The 19,133-nt window shown below is 36.0% G+C and overlaps 1 protein-coding gene across 2 annotated transcripts in view; it reads left to right on the top strand.

Annotated features, from left to right (window-relative positions):
* Positions 1–19,133, top strand: part of EXOC6B (exocyst complex component 6B) — a 563,942-nt gene that overhangs the window by 108,515 nt on the left and 436,294 nt on the right. For both annotated transcript variants that reach the window (XM_012750057.2, XM_012750059.2), the window contains one exon: positions 190–394. In XM_012750057.2, the coding sequence (XP_012605511.1) occupies positions 190–394 (205 nt within the window). The remainder of the gene's footprint in view (positions 1–189; positions 395–19,133) is intronic.

Raw genomic sequence — 19,133 nt, 5'->3', positions numbered from 1 at the left:
TCCTAGTCTTTTAAAACATATTAATTTTTAATAATTTGAGATTTTTTAATTGATATTTTTATTAAAAATTAATACTGGATTTGTCTTAATGTACAGTGAATACCAAATTAGGCTAGACATTTTGTCTGAGGAATATATCTGTGACCCTAAAGACTGAGTTGAGTTAAAGGTGATCAATTCCTTTTATAGGCATTATCCTGCACTGAAAACTCTGGAACATTTAGAGCATACCTATCTGCCTCAAGTAAGCCACTACCGGTTCTGCAAGGTGATGGTGGACAACATCCCCAAGCTTCGAGAGGAAATAAAGGATGTTTCTATGTCTGATCTCAAAGACTTTCTGGAGAGCATTCGCAAACATTCAGACAAAATTGGAGAGACTGCCATGAAGCAAGTAGGTCTTCGATTTCTGATAGGTTGTCCAATGGCTTTGCAAGTATTCAGTTAAACACAGGTTTCTCTTTGCCAGGTGTCTTAATTGTTTCTTATTATTTTAGGGAAATCTTTCATCTTTGTGGAAACACAAGATTAAAAATGTTTTTTATTTATTTTTTTATTTTTTTAACAGAGCAATTGACAATTGTTTTGCTCCGTGGATGTTCAGTAAATACTGACTGATTATATAATGGGGATTTGAAGAAATTTTTCTGTTATTTGAATACTTTCCACGACTTTGAATATAATTTGAAGCTCAAAATGTTTTAAAGTTTGCTTTCTAGTTAATGACTTAAATTGCATTGCAAAGGCCTTTGGCTAATTGTTTACTATATAAGCAAGATGTCATATTATATATGAATATTTATGATTTTAACAGGTATCAATGAAAAAAGGCCTATTGGGAAATGTGGTCAATTATGATCACAAAAAGAGGTTTATTTACAGCTTATAAATTAACAAATGTGTTAGAAATATTTAGATTTATAAAAATATCTTCATCTCTAAGTCACCAATGCCATGAGGAGCATCTGAATTTCTTTTGTCTTTGTGAATGAAAGAGCAATAATGATTTGGAGTAATACTTGCTCTTTTGAAATTTATCACATTGATTTTATTAAAATTTCTCAGTATACCTGATGATGTAGCCTACCACAATAAATAGAAAAAATTCAGTTGTATGGAAAGAGTTTTTTTGTTCTATAAACAGTGTTCTTGAATAGGTCATTTGTAGTTTTTATCATTCTATGGGAAATGAGGGAATAGATTAGATTTTGAATTTTATTTTAGGTATCAACTACCCTTGGTAATCTATTCAGATGTCTTTTTGATCTATAATGTCTGTTTGATCTAGCAAAAGAGATTTGCCAATGACCCTTTCCTAGGGGAATACAGATATTCCTCCTCCCCTTTCTTCTTTTAAATTTGGTCAATGTTATACTTTATAAAGTGCAGAGTTTAAAACTAGCTGGGATCTCTGTAGCACAGCCACTGCCACCTGTGTAGCACTGCAGCAGCTACCACAGTAGGATGTGGGCAGAAGGAGAGCTCCAGCCACTGTGACTCCCCAGCAGGGTGCCAACATCACCCCCACTCCCCCAGCTGTGGCCTGAAGAGCCAACACACCACTGGCTGCAGTCCCACAACCCCCCCCCCCCAGGCAATGGCCAAGACCCCTGCCCTGTCCAGGTACCTGCCAAGGTCCCCTGCCCCACATAGGCCCCTGCCAAGTTCCCATAACCCACTCCACTGCCTGATGCAGTCCTGTGATGCACCCAAGCACCCACCAAGTTTCTGTGATCTGACCCACAGCTAGCTGTGGTCCCGTGATGTGGTGCAGGCACCTGCCAAGGTCCTGCAATCCACCCAGGTGCTGGCCAAGGTCCCATGATCTGCCCAGGCACCTGCCAAGGTCCCACAACCTGCCCAGGCACCTGCCAAAGTCCCATGACCGACTCATGCACTGGCCAAGATCTTGTGATTGTGCCTAGACATCTACTGACGTCCTGTAGACTAGTCCATGCTTGCTGCAGCCCCATGACCTGCCCAGGTCCCAGCCAAGGTCATGCTACTCACCTCGTAGAGAGGGACTTGCTCAGCCCCCTCCTAAAACTTTCAACTGCAGCCTTGGGAGCAACTCACCAATCCAAATTAATATTTTCTAGCACTAGTTTTGACTGTGATAACTACAGGGGAACAGGACTATGCAGGAGAACAGCTGCATTACAGGCTCTTAGTGCATCCACCTCTCTCCTGCTGGGTCAGTCCTCCGGGAGTAGAACACAAAAGTGCTACCTGGAGATTTCTCCTCCTTCTCACTAAGTAGGAGAGTTCATAGCAAAGGAAAACAGGTGCTCTGCAAACCTATCAGCCTTAAGCTGAGAGAAGAGGTTTCAGTTAAGAAGAATCTGGGAAAAGAATTCTGGCAACATTAAAAAACAAGCTAGTTTGATACTCCCAAAGGATCACAGTAGATCCATAGCAATGGACCCCGACCAAAAGGAAATTGTAGAAATGTCAGAAATAGAATTCAGAATATGGATGGCAAAGAAGATGAATGGAATTGAAGAGAAAGTTGAAAACCAAAACAAGGAAACCAAAATATATCTCAGGACATGAATGAACAATATGAAAAACTTACAAAAGAGATAGACAACATAAGAAAGTATATAACAGAACTTAAAGAAATGGAAGAGTCATTTAGGGAATTATAAAATACAGCAGAAAAGTTCAACAACAGACTAGACCAAGTAGAAGAAGAGGTTGAAGATAAGGCTTTTCAATGATCCCAGTCAGTCAAAGACAGAGGGAAAAGAATAAAGAAGAATGAATGGTCACACAGAGAAATATAGAACTATATGAAACAAGCCAATATATGAATTATAGTTTTCCCAGAGGGAGAAGAAGAAAAAGCAAAAATCATGGAAAACCTATTTGAGGGAATTATTGAGGAAAACTTACCTGATACCACCAGAAATTCAGATATGTAGATACAAAATTGTCATCGAACACCAGGAGAATTCATAGGAAATAGGACATCTCCAAAACACACGATCATTAACCTGGCCAAAGTCAGAATGAAGAAGAAAATTGTATAAGCTGTAAGACAAAAGCAACAACTAACCTACAAAGGAAAACCCATCAGGCTAACAGCAGATTTCTCAGCAGAGACCTTACAAGTCAGAAGATATTGGGGCTTCATTTTTAGTCTTCTTAGACAGAACAACTGCCAGCCAAGAATTTTGTGTACTGGAGAACTAGGTTTCATAAGTTATAGAGAAATGAAGACTTTTCCAGACAAACAAACACTAAAGGAATTTGTTACTACTATCCCTGCTCTACAGGAAATGCTCAAAAGTGCATTATATGTGGAACAACACAAGAGATGCCAAACACTGTAAAAACACCCAAAAGTGAAAGTTCACAGCTCTTATAAAATAGTAGCACAAGAAAGAACAAAACAATTAAGCTATCACCCAATATGATGAACAGAATAGCATCCCACATATCAATACTATCACTTAACATGAATGGTATGAATGCCCCACTTAAAAGACAAAGACTAGCTGAATGGATAAAAAAAAAATGCAACCCAAGTATCTGCTGTCTTCAGGAAACACATCTAATTCACAAGGATACAGAGACTCAAGGTAAAGGGATGAAAAAAAATATTTCATGCAAGTGAAAACTAAAAGCAAGCAGATGTAGACATTCTCATATCAGATAAAATAGACTTTAAATCAACAATGGTTAAAAAAAGTTAAAGATAATCATTATATAAAGGTAAAGAGAGTAATTCCACAAGAAGACCACAATAAATCCTAAATATATATGCACCTGACACAGGAGCTCTCAGGTTCATGAAGCAAATTCTGCAAGATCTAAGCATAGAAATAAATTGTAGCATTTTAATAGCTGGGGACTTCAACACCCCACTGACAGAACTAGACAGATCATCAAAGTAGAAAGTGAATAAAGAAACAATATACTTAAATGAGACTCTAGAACAAATGGATCTAACAGATATTTATTAAATATTCTACCCCCAAGCTACTGAATACATAATCTTCTCATCAGCACATGAGACATTTTCCAAGATTGATCATACCTTAGGCCACAAAACAAGTCTCAGCAAATTAAAAAAATTTTGAAATCATACCATGTATCTTCTCAGACCATAGTAAAACTAAAGGTCAATTCCAAGAGAAACACTTATTCTACACAAAGTCATGGAAATTAAACAACCTGTTGCTGAATGACACCTGAGTCAATGATGAAACTAAGATGGAAATAAAAATATTCCTTGAACTGAATGACAAAGGGGACACAAGCTTTCAAAATCTATGGAATACAGAAAAAATAGTACTAAGAGGAAAATTCATAGCCTTAAAATGTCTTCATCAAAAAGACAGAAAGATCACGAATTAACAACCTAATTAAACTAGAAAAAGAACAAACCAAACCCAAAGCCAGCAGAAGAAAAGAAATAACAAAGCTCAGAGCAGAGAACTAAGTGAAATGGAAACCAAAAAAACAATGAAACAAAAAGTTGGTTCTTTGAAAAGATAAACAAAATTGATAGACTACTAGCCAGATTAACCAGAAATAAAAGAGAAAGGACTTAAATAAGCTAAATCAGAAATGAAAAAAGAGAGGCATTACAACTGATACCATGAAAATACAAAATATTATCCATGAATACTACAAAAAACCTCTATGGAAAAAACTAGAAAACCTAGAGGAAATGGATAAATTCCTGGAAACATACAACCTCCCAGGCTTGAATCAGGAAGAAATACAAATCCTGAACAGACTAATAATGAGCAGTGAGATTGAAGCACTAATAAAAAATCTCCCAACAAAATAAAGCCCTGGACCGGTTGGATTCACAGCCAGATTCTATCAGACCTACAAAGAAGAACTGGTACCTATCCTACAGAAATTGTTCCATAACATCAAGAAGGAGGGCTAACTCATTCTATGAAGCCAGTGTCATCTTAACACCAAAGCCAGGAAAGGAAACAACAAAAAAAAAGAAAACTACAGACCAATATTCCGTATCATAATAGATGCATAAACTTCAACAAAATACTAGCAAACCAAATACAAGAACACATTAAAAGGATAATTCACCATGATCAAGTGGGTTTTATTCCAGGGATCCAAGGATGATTCAACATATGCAAATCAACAAATGCCATTCACCATGTAAACAGAAACAAAAACAAAGACCATGTGATTGTATCAATAGATGTGGAAAAAGCATTCAATAAAATCCAGAATCTTTTCATGATAAAAACCCTCATCAAACTAGGAATAGACCTCAAAATTATAAAAGACATGTATGACAAACCCACAGCCAACATCATGTGGAGTGGGGAAAAGTTGAAAGCATTCCCCCAAAGAACTGGAATAAGACAAAAGTGTCCACTGTCACCACTTCTATTCAACATATTACTGGAAGTCCTAGCCAGAAGAATGGGGGAAGACAAAGAAATAAAGGGCATCCAGATCAGGAAAGAGGTGGCCAAACTATCCCTGTTTGCTGACAATATGATCTTGTATCTAGAAAACTCCAAAGACTTGACCAAAAGACTCCTAGTGTTGATAAATAAATTCAGCAAAGTCTTAGGTTACAAAATCAATGTACACAAAGCAGTAGCTTTTCTATATACTAATAGCAGTCAAGCTGAGAGTCAAATCAAAGACATAATACCATTCACAATAGCTACAAAGAAAGTAAAATACCTAGGAATATACTTAACCAAGGAGGTGAAAGATCTCTACAAGGAGAACTGTAAAACACTGATGGAAGAAATCGCAGATGATACAAACAAATGGAAAAACATCTGATTCTGATGGATTAGCAGAATTAACCTAATCAAACTGTCCATACTACCCAAAGTGATTTATAGATTCAATGCATTTCCATCAAAATACTAATGTCTTATTTCACCAACCTAGAAAAAATCCTAATCTTCCTTTAGAACCAAAAAGGACTCCAAATAGCTAAAGCAGTTATAAGCAACAAGAACAAATCTGGAGGCATAACATCACCTGACTTCAAATTATGCTGCAAGCCTATTGTAACCAAAACACCATGGTATTGGTATAATAGTAGAGACAGGGACCAATGGAACAGAATAAAGATCCCAGAAATAAAACTATGTAGCTATAACCAGCTAATCTCTGACAAATCAGACAATAACACAAACTGAGGAAAGGAATCCCTATTCAATAAATAGTCCTAGGAAAATTGGATAGTCACATGCAGAAGAATGAAACAGGACTCCTGTCTCTCACCATATAAAACAATTAATTCAGGATGGATAAAACCCTTAAATGTAAGGCATGAAACCATAAAAATTCTAGAAGAAAAGATAGGAAAAATTCTTTTAGACGTTGGCTATGCAAAGAATTTATGACTAAGACCCCAAAGGCAAAGATAGCAGCAATAAAAATTAATAAATGGGACTTAGTTGAATTAAAAAGCTTCTACACAGCAAAGGAAATAACTAACAGAGTGAATAGATAATCTATAAAATGGGAAAAAATATTCACAAACTATACATCTGACAAAGGACTAATATCCAGAATCTACAAAGAACTCAAATCAGCCAGAAGAAACAAACAGCCCCATCAAAAGGTAGGCAAAAGACATGAACAGAAGTTTTTCAAAAAAAATATAGAGAAGTGGCCTCCAAACATGAAGAAATACTCAACATCATTACTCATTAAAACTACAATGAAATATCACCTTACCCTTATCAGAATGGCCATTATTAAAAAGTCAGCAGGCTGGGTGCGGTGGCTCACGCCTGTAATCCCAGCACTTTGGGAGGCCGAGGCGGGCGGATCGCTCGAGGTCAGGAGTTCAAAACCACCCTGAGCAAGAGTGAGATCCCGTCTCTACTATAAATAGAAAGAAATTAATTGGCCATCTGATATATATAGAAAAAAAAAATTAGCCGGGCATGGTGGTGCATGCCTGTAGTCCCAGCTACTGGGGAGGCCGAGGCAGGAGGATTGCTTGAGCCCAGGAGTTTGAGGTTGCTGTGAACAAGGCTGACGCCATGGCACTCACTCTAACCTGGGCAATTAAGCGAGACTCTGTCTCAAAAAAAAAAAAAAAGTCAGCAAATAATAGATGCTGGCATGGATACAGAGAGCTAGGAACACTTATATACTCTTGTTGGGACTGCAGCTTAGTACAACCTCTGTGGAAAACAGTATGGAAGTTCCTCAAAGAACTAAATGTAGACCTATCATTTGATCCAGCAATCCAGCAATCCCACTGCTGGGTATCGACCCAAAGGAAAGTAAATCACTTTATCAAAAGACACCTGCACTCAAAATGTTTATTGCAGCACAATTCACAGTTGCAATGATGTGGAACCAACCTAAGTGCCCATCAATTCACAAGTAGATAAAGAAAATATGGTTTATATATGCCATGGAGTACTTCTCAGCCATAAAAAGGAATGAAATAATGTCTTTTGCAGCAATTTGGATGGAACTGGAGATCATTACCCTAAAGTGAGGTTCTCTCTAATAAGTGGGAGCTAAATGATGGGTATACATAGGCACAAAGAAATGCAAAGGACATTGAAAACCACAGTGGGGGGAAGGGTAGGAGAGGAGGAGTGGGATAAAAACTTACCCATTGGGTACAGTGAACACTATTCTGGTGATGGACACACCTGTAGCCCTGACTTAAGCATTATACAAGGTTATCTATGTAAAAAACATTGTACTTCCTTAATATTCTGAAATTAAAAAAACATAAAACTAGCTATTGATAAAACTGATAGAAATAATCATATAATGTATTTTTTATAGTAGTAAAGAAATAAAACTAATCATTGACAATATACCCTTGCATTGCTGGGTATATATTTGGAATGCAAGAATGAATGTTTCCTTTAAGACAAGTCTTTATTGTGGTTGACTAAGTTTTTCCTAAGCTTTCAAAATATATGAGAGTATAGTACAAAGCCTCTATGGAAGCTGCCTTTTTAAAAGTTGCTTTTTTTAGGCTTCTGGTTGAGAAATTACATTTACTTCCCTTTTGATGAAAGAGGAATCCATTTATTTAATGTGAGGCTTAACTGGTCTCATTCTTTATTTATCTGAGGAAATTAAGGCCCAGTGGAGGGAAGTGACTTGCTCAAGTTTAATAACTTGTAAAGGTCAGATCCTGTAGTAGAATTCAGGTCAAGTTGAAATTAATTTGTTTGCTGTGGTACTCAATTTGTGTAAACTATTAGCTGTTTGCTGTACTTTTGTCATATAAAGATATGATGGATAAATCTTCTGTGAATTCAGGACTTATAATTAACTGATAAGTCTTCCTTATATCAAATTTTCATCTCAGGAGTAGCTCTTATTGCATATATTATTATCCTAATCTATGACATATATAAAATCTTTGAATAAAGATATCTTAACACATTTAAAAATTTTCTGTAGTACCTAGAAATTAAGGAAAATAGAGAAACTACCACATACTTTGCACATAGTGGGTGTTCAGTAAATATTTATTTGAGTTTGTGGATGTTCGAAAAGAGGGGCTGGGGGCACATTGCCTCATGCCTGTAATCCTAGTACTTTGGGAGGCCAAGATAGGTGGATCACTTGAGGCCAGGAGTTTGAGACCAGCCTAGGCAAGAGTGAGACCCCATCTCTAGAAAAAATTGAAAAATTATCCAGGTGTGCTGGTGTGTGGCTGTAGTCCCAACTACTTGGGATGCTTAAGCAGGAGGATTGCTTGAGCCCAGAAGTTGGAGGCTGAAGTGAGCTATGCTGAGGCCACCACACTGTAGCCCAGGCAACAGTACGAGACCCTGTTGGTGGTGGTTGGGGGGTGGGGGAGGTGGGCGGCTGGGTGGGTGGGGGGAAGAAAGAAAGAAAGAAAGGAGGGAGAGGAAGTGGTTTATTTCTTACTTGTGTCAATCCCAAATTAGTGTTGTTGATTTGTGGTTTTCTTTGCATTGATTTTCTTTCCAACCTGTGGCTCTGTCACTTTAACATGTGGCTTTCACTTTCTTTGCAATGTGGTTTTCTTTGCAATGATTTTCTTTCCAACCTGTGGCTCTGTCACTTTAACATGTGGCGTTCAAGGTACAGCAGAAGGGAAAAGAGAGTAAGTAATGCTCAGAGGTTTTATGGATGTTGTAACTTAAAGTTGTTAAGCGACTGACACATAGCACTTCTGCCAGTATTACATTGGCCAGAGCTGCAAACATTACAAGGGTAGCTTGGAAATACACTTTGGCTGTGAGATAAGGGGGAAGAAAAAATAGATTCTAGCTAGTTGCTGCCATGATCTGCTATCATATAGCCTAGAAAGATAAATATCTTTCCTGTCTCCTACTTTTTCCTTCATAATTTCATCCTTTTGTCATTTCCCCCCATGTGTTTGCCTTCTAATTTACTAATTCCAATTTTAGCGTTGTCAGTACTGCCATTTAGAACTTTACCATTATTACTTTTAGTTCAAAATCTTGGTTTTGGGTTTGAAGAATCTGTTCTTGTTCTTATATTGCTCCTGTAACTTCCTTTAAAAACTATTTATAAGTAGCCTTCTTTAGAATTATACTGAGAAAAAAGATTTGAAAGTCTTTACGTAATATAATAGTTGGTCTAGACTCTTCTAGAAATTATATAGGTGATTGCTTTTTCTTGGTGAATATCCCTCTTTTCATTTTTTTGCCCACTGTATTCTGAATTGCTGCAGTGATCAATGGGTGGACTTTGTCTTCAATACAGTGGAGTCAGGTTGGTAGTTTGGCCTCTCTTCCAAATAAACCAGCCAAAACAAATCATTAGATGAGTTTTATCCTAATTAATCTCTAATGAGCAAATTAAGCTCTAAATATTTATCTGAGATTATAATCTCAAATTGTTTGTTATCCAATTTTATCAAAAGATAAAATGCCAAAAGTACTATTTGAGGATGATCTGAATTTTATATGTAGCTTATCCATTCTGTTGTATGTTGTCTTTAGATAGAACTTTATCACCAGGAAGCTCTTTGCTTTGATTAAATGTGGTAGACAGAATTCTAATATAGCCGCCAAGATTCTTGCATCCTGTGTGTACATCCTGTAAAATATCCCCCTTGTCAGTGCGTGGGCTTGATCTAATCAGGGGAGCTCCTTTGAAAGAAGATCAGGCGGTCAGAGATTAAAGAAGTTAGATTTGAAGCTGCAGCAGATATTCTATTGTTGGTCTTGAAGAAACAAACTGCTGTGTTTTAGAGAGGGCCACATGGCAGGAAAGTGTAGGCAGCTTTGAGTTGCTGAGAATAATCCTCCTGATAGCCAGCAAGAAAATGGGGACCTCAGTCCTAGAACTACAAAGAAGTGAATTTTGGCAACAACCCGAACGAACTTAGAGGAGAACCCTGAGTTCCATATTAGATAGAGCACAGCTGTGACTGACACCATGATTTCAGCCAGGTGAGACTCTGAGCAAAGGATTCAGCAAAAATATTCTGAACCCTGATTCATGGAAACTCTGAGATAATAATTGTGTGTGGTTTTAAGCTGTTAAATTTGTAGTAATTTGTTACACAGCAAAGAAAAGTAATAAACTCTGTTATTTTGGCTTCAAATAGAATTACTTTTTAAATTGTTCATTTGTATATTGCCTTTGTATCTAGGAAATAGTGGTATAGTCTGGTTTAAAATGCTATCTGTCGAGCCAGGCATGGTGGTGTACACCTGTAATCCCAGCTACTTGGGAGGCTGAGGCAGGAGGATTGCTTGAATCTAGGAGTGCTAGACAGCATGGGTGATGTGGCAAGAACTTGTCTCTCAGTCTTCCGTCTTTCTTCATATCTCTGGGAAGCTACAGAAAAATAAGAAAATGTCCAAGTGTGAAAACTAGTAGAGAAGTTTAATTCTATAGCGGAATCTGGAGAGGAATTTAAAAATTGTCCATTTTATAGTTATTACTATACAGTAGTTCACTCTTATTTGTGGTTTCACTCTCCATGGTTTTAGTCACCCATAGTCCACTGTAGTAAAAAAATATTAAATGGAAAATTTCAGAAATAAACAATTCTTAAACTTTAAATTATGTACTCTTCTGAGTAGTGTGATAAAATCGGCTGTCCTGCTCATTCTGCCTGGGATGTGAATAATTTCTTTGTCTAGTATATCCACTCTGTATATACTACTCACTCTACCCACCTGTTAGTCACTTAGTAGCCCTCTTGATTATCAGATTGACTGTCACAGTTTCTCAGTGCTTGTGTTCAAGTAACCCTGATTTTACTTAATAGTAGCCCCAAAGCACAGGAGTCGTGATGCTGGCATATTGTTACAATTGTTCAATTTTATTATTAGTTATTATTGTTAGTCTCTTACTGTGCCTAATTTATAAGTTAAACTTTTTCATAAGTATGTATATATAGGAAAAACATAGTTACATGGGATTTGGTATTGTACATGGTTTCAAGCATTGCCTGGGGGTCTTGGAATGTATTCTCTGTGGATAAGGGGGACTGCTGTATTGAATTTTAAGTTAAGCAGTTGTGTTTTTATTTTCAAAAAACCTTTCATGTTTTCCTATTGCATTTCTTGTTGTTTTTAACATGATATTTGATTGAAAGCACACATGTGGGTTCTGCCACAGGAAATAAAGCCATCTTTAAAGCAGGTAGAAAAACCTTCTGTTTCGTCTTACTCCATTTTCTGTGTTGATCTTATTTCTGTGTGTTTCCAAATACTATGCATACCTTATTTTAGAATTATCATTTTAGCTTGAATTGATTTTTCTAAGAAAGGCCTAAAGAAGTTCTTTGTTAATTGTCTACTGTTTTCTAGTTTTTCTTTTAAAATGGTTTCTGGAATTCACTTGTTATGGAATTGATTTGTACAGGAGAGAAGTTCTGTATTTCTTATTTTGATTGGTTTGCCTTAGGCTTTGTGAGACTAAATATCATTTGTAATGTAAACATTCTTGGCGAGGTTGATTTCTCTGTGAGGCCCTTTAACAAAGGGAAAGATTTATTTACTTTTAAAATTCTAACTTGCCTGTGCCAAATTATATGAGTTATATAACTGATGTTAAGGAAAGGAACTGATTGCCTATAAAAGATATCGAAGGCTCCTAGGCATTCTTCCTTTAATAACTGGTTTTAAAGAAACTGACCCTTGGGTAAGATTAGTTGTCACTATGGTTTTTTCAACCCCTTGACTTTCTTTGGTTAAGTTTTCACTGGAGCAAAATGTATTCTTTTATTTATTGTGTTAAACATCTTTTGACTTAGATCTGCCACAATACTACTGACTGAGTTCACACAGGACATGCATGTAATGACTGCTATGTAAAATCAGTTTTGTTGTTGAAGCCTCTTGTGTGCTGGATGCTATGCAAAATGTCCACAGAATGTGGTCTTTGGAGTCAAAGAAGTTGGCATGGTGTTCCTAGATTTACTTTTTATTCTCTTTTCTTCTTGATTTTGGTATACGTATATTTGTATTAATACTATTTTTTGCTCATATGCTTTTGCCTATCTGGATGGAGTAGGGGTAAGGTGGTATCTCATTTTTAAACAAATTTTTTCTGCTTGTCTTAAAAAAATATTTCTATTACATATAACTTCCTAAATATTTTGAACCTGATTTCAGTTAAAAAGTACGTATATATTAGATGACCATTAAATTTAAAAGATCAGTGCCTCTACTAGTATTGAGTTGGGGTGAGAGAAGAGAAATCATTTATTTTTTAAATCTTATTTTAAAGATAGTATGACAGTTTGGTTTTGAGTTTTCAAAAAAAGGAAATATATGGTGTGTGTATATGTGTGCATATATGACATATATAGTATTTATTTGTTTTGACTAAGTGAAATATACCAGCTTTTTAGAAGGACTTTTCCTTTTATTAAACTTTAAGAGAAAATTTTCATGTAGTTTCTCAATGTACTTTGTGGTATGCTTATCTTAAAATAGACCATTGCTGAGAAAGTTTAGAGGAAGGGCAGTTATTTGCAATACTTATAACATCAGTTATTACAATACTTATACCATACATTTACATTGTTTAGAGACTGTGTCTTTTATTGAACCTTGGATTGTACTAAAGAATAATGATACTTAAAACAATATGGAATCATAAGAATAAACTAGATAGTAAGTAGAATAGAATAAAATAATAGAAATTGACCTAAATATATATAAGAATTTAATAAGTGATAAAGGTGGTGTCATACATACACATAAATTAGTGTCAGATCATATAGGTACAAAATGAGTTTCCCCTTAGTAAACCTTAATGGTAGAAAGGTCAGCACAGTGCATGGGAATGCCATTTTTCTGTCATCCTATGGAGGGATCTGATAGGTTTAGCTTTGCTCTACAAAAACTGGGACACGCCTCAGGAGAGGGATATTGCTCTTGTATCATTTACAGTGAGGGTGGGAGGAGGGCAGAGACCATCTTGTCAACTATGTGCTAAGTGGATCTTTGCTGGTCAGAGAAATGACTTGGCTAGGAGAATTCTCATATTAGTGATACTTTTATCAACAAAATAGACCTAGTGTTTTTCAGATGGAGCTAACTCAGTCTTACTGAGACAGCTTGTTGCTAAGCTCTGAGAATAGGGAAGGGAGAAAGCCACTAGTACCCTTGAAAGTGACATCTCACATCAGTGAGAAGCTCTGTTAATGTGATCGTTACCTTACTTGTCTGTCTGCCCAACCAGATTGTGGTCTCTCCAAGGTTACAGGTATGGTTTTTATCTTTTCTTATCCATAGTAGAAAGTCAGTAGATAAGGCTTAAAACTAAAAAATGCCCACAATAGCCAAAAGGTAGAAGCAACTCAAGTATCTCTTGACAGAGGAATGGGTAAACAAAGTATAGTATATATACACACTGGAATATTACTCAGCCTTAAAAAGGAGGGACATTTTGACAGAAATTCAAATGCTACAGGGTGGATAAACCTTGGAGACATTATGCTAAGTGAAATAAGTCAGGCACAAAAGGACAAATATTGTATGAGTCTACCTTCACAGAGACAGAAAGTAGGATTGTGTTTTTCTGGGATCTGCTGGAGTGGAGATGGTGACTTAGTGTTCGATGGGTACAGAATTTTAGTTGGGGAAGATGAAAAAGTTCTGAAGATGGTGTGGTAGTGGTTGTTGTAAAACAATTTGAATGTACTTAATACCACAGAAGAGTACACTAAAAATTGTTGAAGATGGCACATTTTATGTTACATGTATGTTACCACAATTAAAAAAACTAACAAGCTCAAATGCATAATCATCTTCTATAAAGAAGTAAACATCAAAAGAGTGATTGCCTCCGGGGAGCAGGATTTGGGGAGAAAAGAAGAGAGTGGAAAACTGAACTATTGTTTCTCACAATAAACACTTTAGAATTATTTGCATATAACTTAACTATACTTACCTTTGCATGTGTAATTTTGGTAAAATATATTGAACAAAAAAAGAAAAGAAGTGTAAGTGGTTATATTTGGAATATATATATGGCAAACAAACAGGATTTCTTGGTGGACTGGATATGATATAGGAAAAATTTTAACCCTCAGGGTACAAAGGAAGGATTCCTCCCCATATTTAAGGGATGATTTACACTTACATATGGCATTATTGATTTTTCTCTTCTGCTCTATGTGGTGTAATCGAGGAATCTCTGGTCCTCAGATTCTTTGCTGTAGCAAGATAGGATTAGAATTATGTGTTAGATGTAAATTAGGCCCAGTCAATTTTGTAGAGTATTGTGTGTCTTATTGAAGAAGAGAACAGATAAATTTGATATAATGGGCAACAAAGTAAATGTAATTTTTTGTAGTATAAAAATCTTGAGGATAAAGATAAAGGTTGAAAATTTATGATAGAATGATCTCTTTCCCTGGGCCTTGAAATCTTAAGACAAATATTTACCCATGTTCAAAAGAGAATATATGTTCTTCAGCACCCTCTTTTGGTTGCAAAATGAATGTCACATTGCCCTACCCTTGCCACCACTGCAGGCCCACACATTCCTTTCATACTTGGGCACATGTTCTGGTGAGTGAGTGAATGGCTCTTGTGCTGCTGCACAGGAAGATGGAGGAAAGAGGGGATTAGAACAGTGAAGGGAAATAGTGGTAACAATAGTCAGAGTCTCATGGGAGAGAGCCAGAGAGGCCTCATTATTATTTCATTGGGAAACTTAACTTTCTCTTAAATTTAAAATAAAGGAACATGACACACACTATGAAGTTTTTCTTGTGTGGTTTGTACAATAACAACTTCATTCCACTACACTATTCCTGTGGTTTACTGCTGCCTCATGTATCATGAATAAATGGACCACACCAATGTAGAAATGAGGTTCAGTTCACTGAACTCACATTTGACTTTGACCTTGAGACCAATACTTTAGATCTAAGTTATGAGGTTGAAATGAATTAATCTTAACATGAATAAGATGCTATCTAGTTGTGTTTTTATTATATAGTTTAGCCTCTGAAATATGCAAGAATGTGAAAAAGATTATTCAGAATGATGCCTTAAACATAATATGTAAATATACAGCCTAAGTGCTGTTAAACAGAACTATATAGGGGAACAGGAACAACCTTAAAGGCCAGGCATGGTGGCTCACACCTGTAATCCTAGCTCTCTGGGAGGCCGAGGCAGGTGGATCGTTTGAGTTCAGGAGTTCGAAACCAACCTGAGCAAGAGTGAGATCCCGTCTCTACTATAAATAGAAAGAAATTAATTGGCCAACTAATATATATAGAAAAAATTAGCTGGGTATGGTGGTACATGCCTGTAGTCCCAGCTACTCAGGAGGCTGAGGCAGAAGGATTGCTTGAGCCCAGGAGTTTGAGGTTGCTGTGAGCTAGGCTGACGCCATGGCATTCACTCTCTAGCCTGGGCAACAAAGCGAGACTCTGTCTCAAAAAAAAAAAAAAAAGAACAACCTTAAGTCATCAGATAAAGTTTAGATCTGGTCAGGCACAGCTAGTTTGCCTTTCTAAAAGATGGAAGCAAGATGTATTGGCCCTGGAGAAATGGAGTTAAGAATTACTAGGATTGCTGTGCTTTCAGCAAGTGTTTTAATCTTGTCCTGTGCCAGATGTTTTCTTTACTGAGTATGTAAAGTCCATCACAATAATGCTAAGGGAACTAATATGTGAGGAAATAAGAATGAAGGAAGAAAAAAATACTTAACATGTTCAGGAGAGTCAGAACAATGAGCTTGAGGATGGTCTAGAAGAGAGACATCTAGCTAAGTGATATTTTTCACATCCTTCTAGATCTCCTTGAGAAAAAGTTTTAGTAAGTAATGCTAAAGTAGTTAATTTTTTTTAAAATTACTATTTTTTTGGTATACATGAATTTTAAAACATTCATATAACCACTACTGCAGACAGGCAAGATACAGCATAATTCCATCACCTTCCCACGACCTCATACCACAGCTTACGGCTCTCTAACAGATGATGCTAGAATATATGAAGATTTGTGAATGTTTTAATGATATTTTGAACTGTGCAGGACTAAAGACCCACTATTCTAACATGTCATACATAACATTAAGATGACTATAAACTAGGATGTATGCGAAGTAGTCAGATCATTACAGTTGAATTTTTCACTCATAGACACCTTTGTTTTTTGTGAGAGGCTACTGAACAAAGCAACATCAAGAGTTGATATTGTAAATTGAAAGCTTTCAAATGACTACATTTTATTTGTTTTGAAAACTTGTACAAAAAGTTATTCTGTTGACAAGTTTGGCCTACTTTACTTTCCTGACATGCACTTTTCTAATTGCACATCTATAGCAAATTTAGAACAGCTTTCAATTATTATGTATGTTGTACATGCAGAGAAAGAAATTCTCTGCAGATTAGGGCAGTTGTTTTAGGGGGATAGAAAAGACTGTCATGTTGTAGTGCCTGTTTGCATGTGTATGTGTTTGCTTAAATTCATAAGTCAGCTAACCATTGAGGCCTCCAAGTGTGGTTAGCCATTGAAATGAAACAATGATCATGGAGCTTTATGTTAATTTTAAAGTATTTGGAGATTTTTGAAAATTGAGAAAGTATTGTTTTTAGAAATCAGAGTGGCCTGTTATGGTAGATAATTACCCTCTATAGCAGTAAGAGGTTAATGAGATGAAAAGGGAAGTAGGGAATTTGAGTGTCCATGTTTTTAAACACAGTATTATAATGCTGATAATTAAGATGTGTTCTGTCCTATTTGACACTATCATGAAGAAAATGGACTTTAAATTACAGGGGACCCACTAGCAGAATATTTGGTGACAAAGGAGATCTAGGGCAGGTTGGAGGAGGAAATCTTGTAGCTAGGGTGGACTTTAGGAAATGGAACTAAAGATGATAATAATCATTTACTGGCAGTTTCTCAAGGACGTGTGTCTGAATTGGTTTCATTTTTTGTCCCCACAGAACCTAGCACACTGCCTTGTACAAACCAGGCATTAAGGAAATTCTTGTTATATTTTTTTCTGACAGAGTACTTGTGCAGTTAAGGACAGGGAATCTCCATGGATATTATACGAGTTTTAATATTTTCCTGCTTTTCTTAGGTAATTAATTTGCTGATGCAACATATTACTGTTATGTTCAACTTTGATATCTTAAGATACAATTTATCTGTGAAATCCCAAGTGAAATTTTTTCTCTTAGGTATAGTTTTAAGGCTCCTCCAGTGAACCTTGCTCTATACTAGTTGATTTTTTTTTTGTGGTAAAATATACATAACATAAAATGTACCATTTTAATTATTTTTAAATGTATAGTTCTGTGACATTGAGTACATTCATATTGTTGTGCAAGGATCATTACTATCTATCTCTCAAACATTTTCATTTTCTCAAACTGAAACTCTGTAACCAGTGAATTTTAAATTTATAATTTGTGCCCCACTACTGATTGAACAAATGAAATCCTTTATATATGCGTTGAGGCACTCATTGTGATCTCTTTGCAGAGAAGAAAAGGAGGCAAAGAAGAAAACTGGAATTTACATGACCACTTTTTAATGTAATAAGAAGTAGATTGTCTCTAATTTTATAGATAGATTTTTCTGCTCTTCAGTTTCCTTAACAAATGTGTTCATTTCAGAGGATTGAATTATATTAAAAATAGAAAAAAGAAAAGAAATTTGGTCAGAATAAAAAACTGGAGTAGCCCTCTCAAAGTCTTTCTAGTTTGGTGGTTGATATAGATAACTCTGTGTGTGTGTGTGTGTGTGTGTGTGTGTTTGTGGTCTTTATATCTAACAAGATACAGCTGTCTCTCTGTATCTGCAGATTCAACTAACCATAGATGAATATATTTGAGAAAAATGAAAACAACACAAAAATAAAAATCATACAAATAAAAAATCCAGTATAACAACTATTTATATAGCTTTTACATTATATTGGGTTTTGTAAGTAATCTAGAGATGATTTAAAGTAGACAGGAAGATGTGTGTAGGTTATGTGCAAATACGGCACCATTCTATTTAAGAAACTTGAGTATTCACATACTTTCGTATCTGCAAGGAGGTCTTGGAACCAATCCCCTGTAGATACAGTGGGATGACTATATAGAAAGCTATATGTTTAGCTTAGATTTTATGCATAATGCCATTAAAGGTTGGCTTGGACTATGGTGATCTTAGTCTATCTACTTTTGAGGGCTCTCCTGCCCTTGAGTATGGTAATTTTACCTGGTAGCAGAGGATTTGAAAATAAGGAGTATCTTTTTTTCAGTACTATAACTTTTTTTTTTTTTACTTAGGCTAATGTTTGTTATTATTTTGTTCCTTTCCTTCTAATAAACCATGTAAGAAAACAAACAAATGCCAAAAAGTAGTACAGCTTCCTTCCCAACAGAATGACTTAGGTCTTCTCAGTCTGCTAAATGTATGGCTCTCCTAGTTTCCCTCATGAAGAAGGCTGTAGCATAACTGGGTGTGTATTCTGTTTGACTTTCTTGGCAGATCTTCAAGCAGAGTTTGGTAAATGTTTTAGCCATATAGACCTTTTGAGAATCTAATGAAAGTCGTGAACCCTCTCCTTAGAAAAATTATCATGTGCACATAAATATTTCAAAACTTAGTAGGGGATTTAGAGACTCTGAGATATATCCAATTATATATCCTTTGTGGGAGCCATCTAGATTATTAAGGTCCAGTGTAAGTGTCAGAATCAGT

The sequence above is a fragment of the Microcebus murinus genome, chromosome 3 (genome assembly GCF_040939455.1).
Source record: "Microcebus murinus isolate Inina chromosome 3, M.murinus_Inina_mat1.0, whole genome shotgun sequence".
NCBI classification, from domain to species: Eukaryota; Metazoa; Chordata; class Mammalia; order Primates; family Cheirogaleidae; genus Microcebus; species Microcebus murinus.
This window is presented reverse-complemented; position numbering and strand designations above follow the sequence as displayed.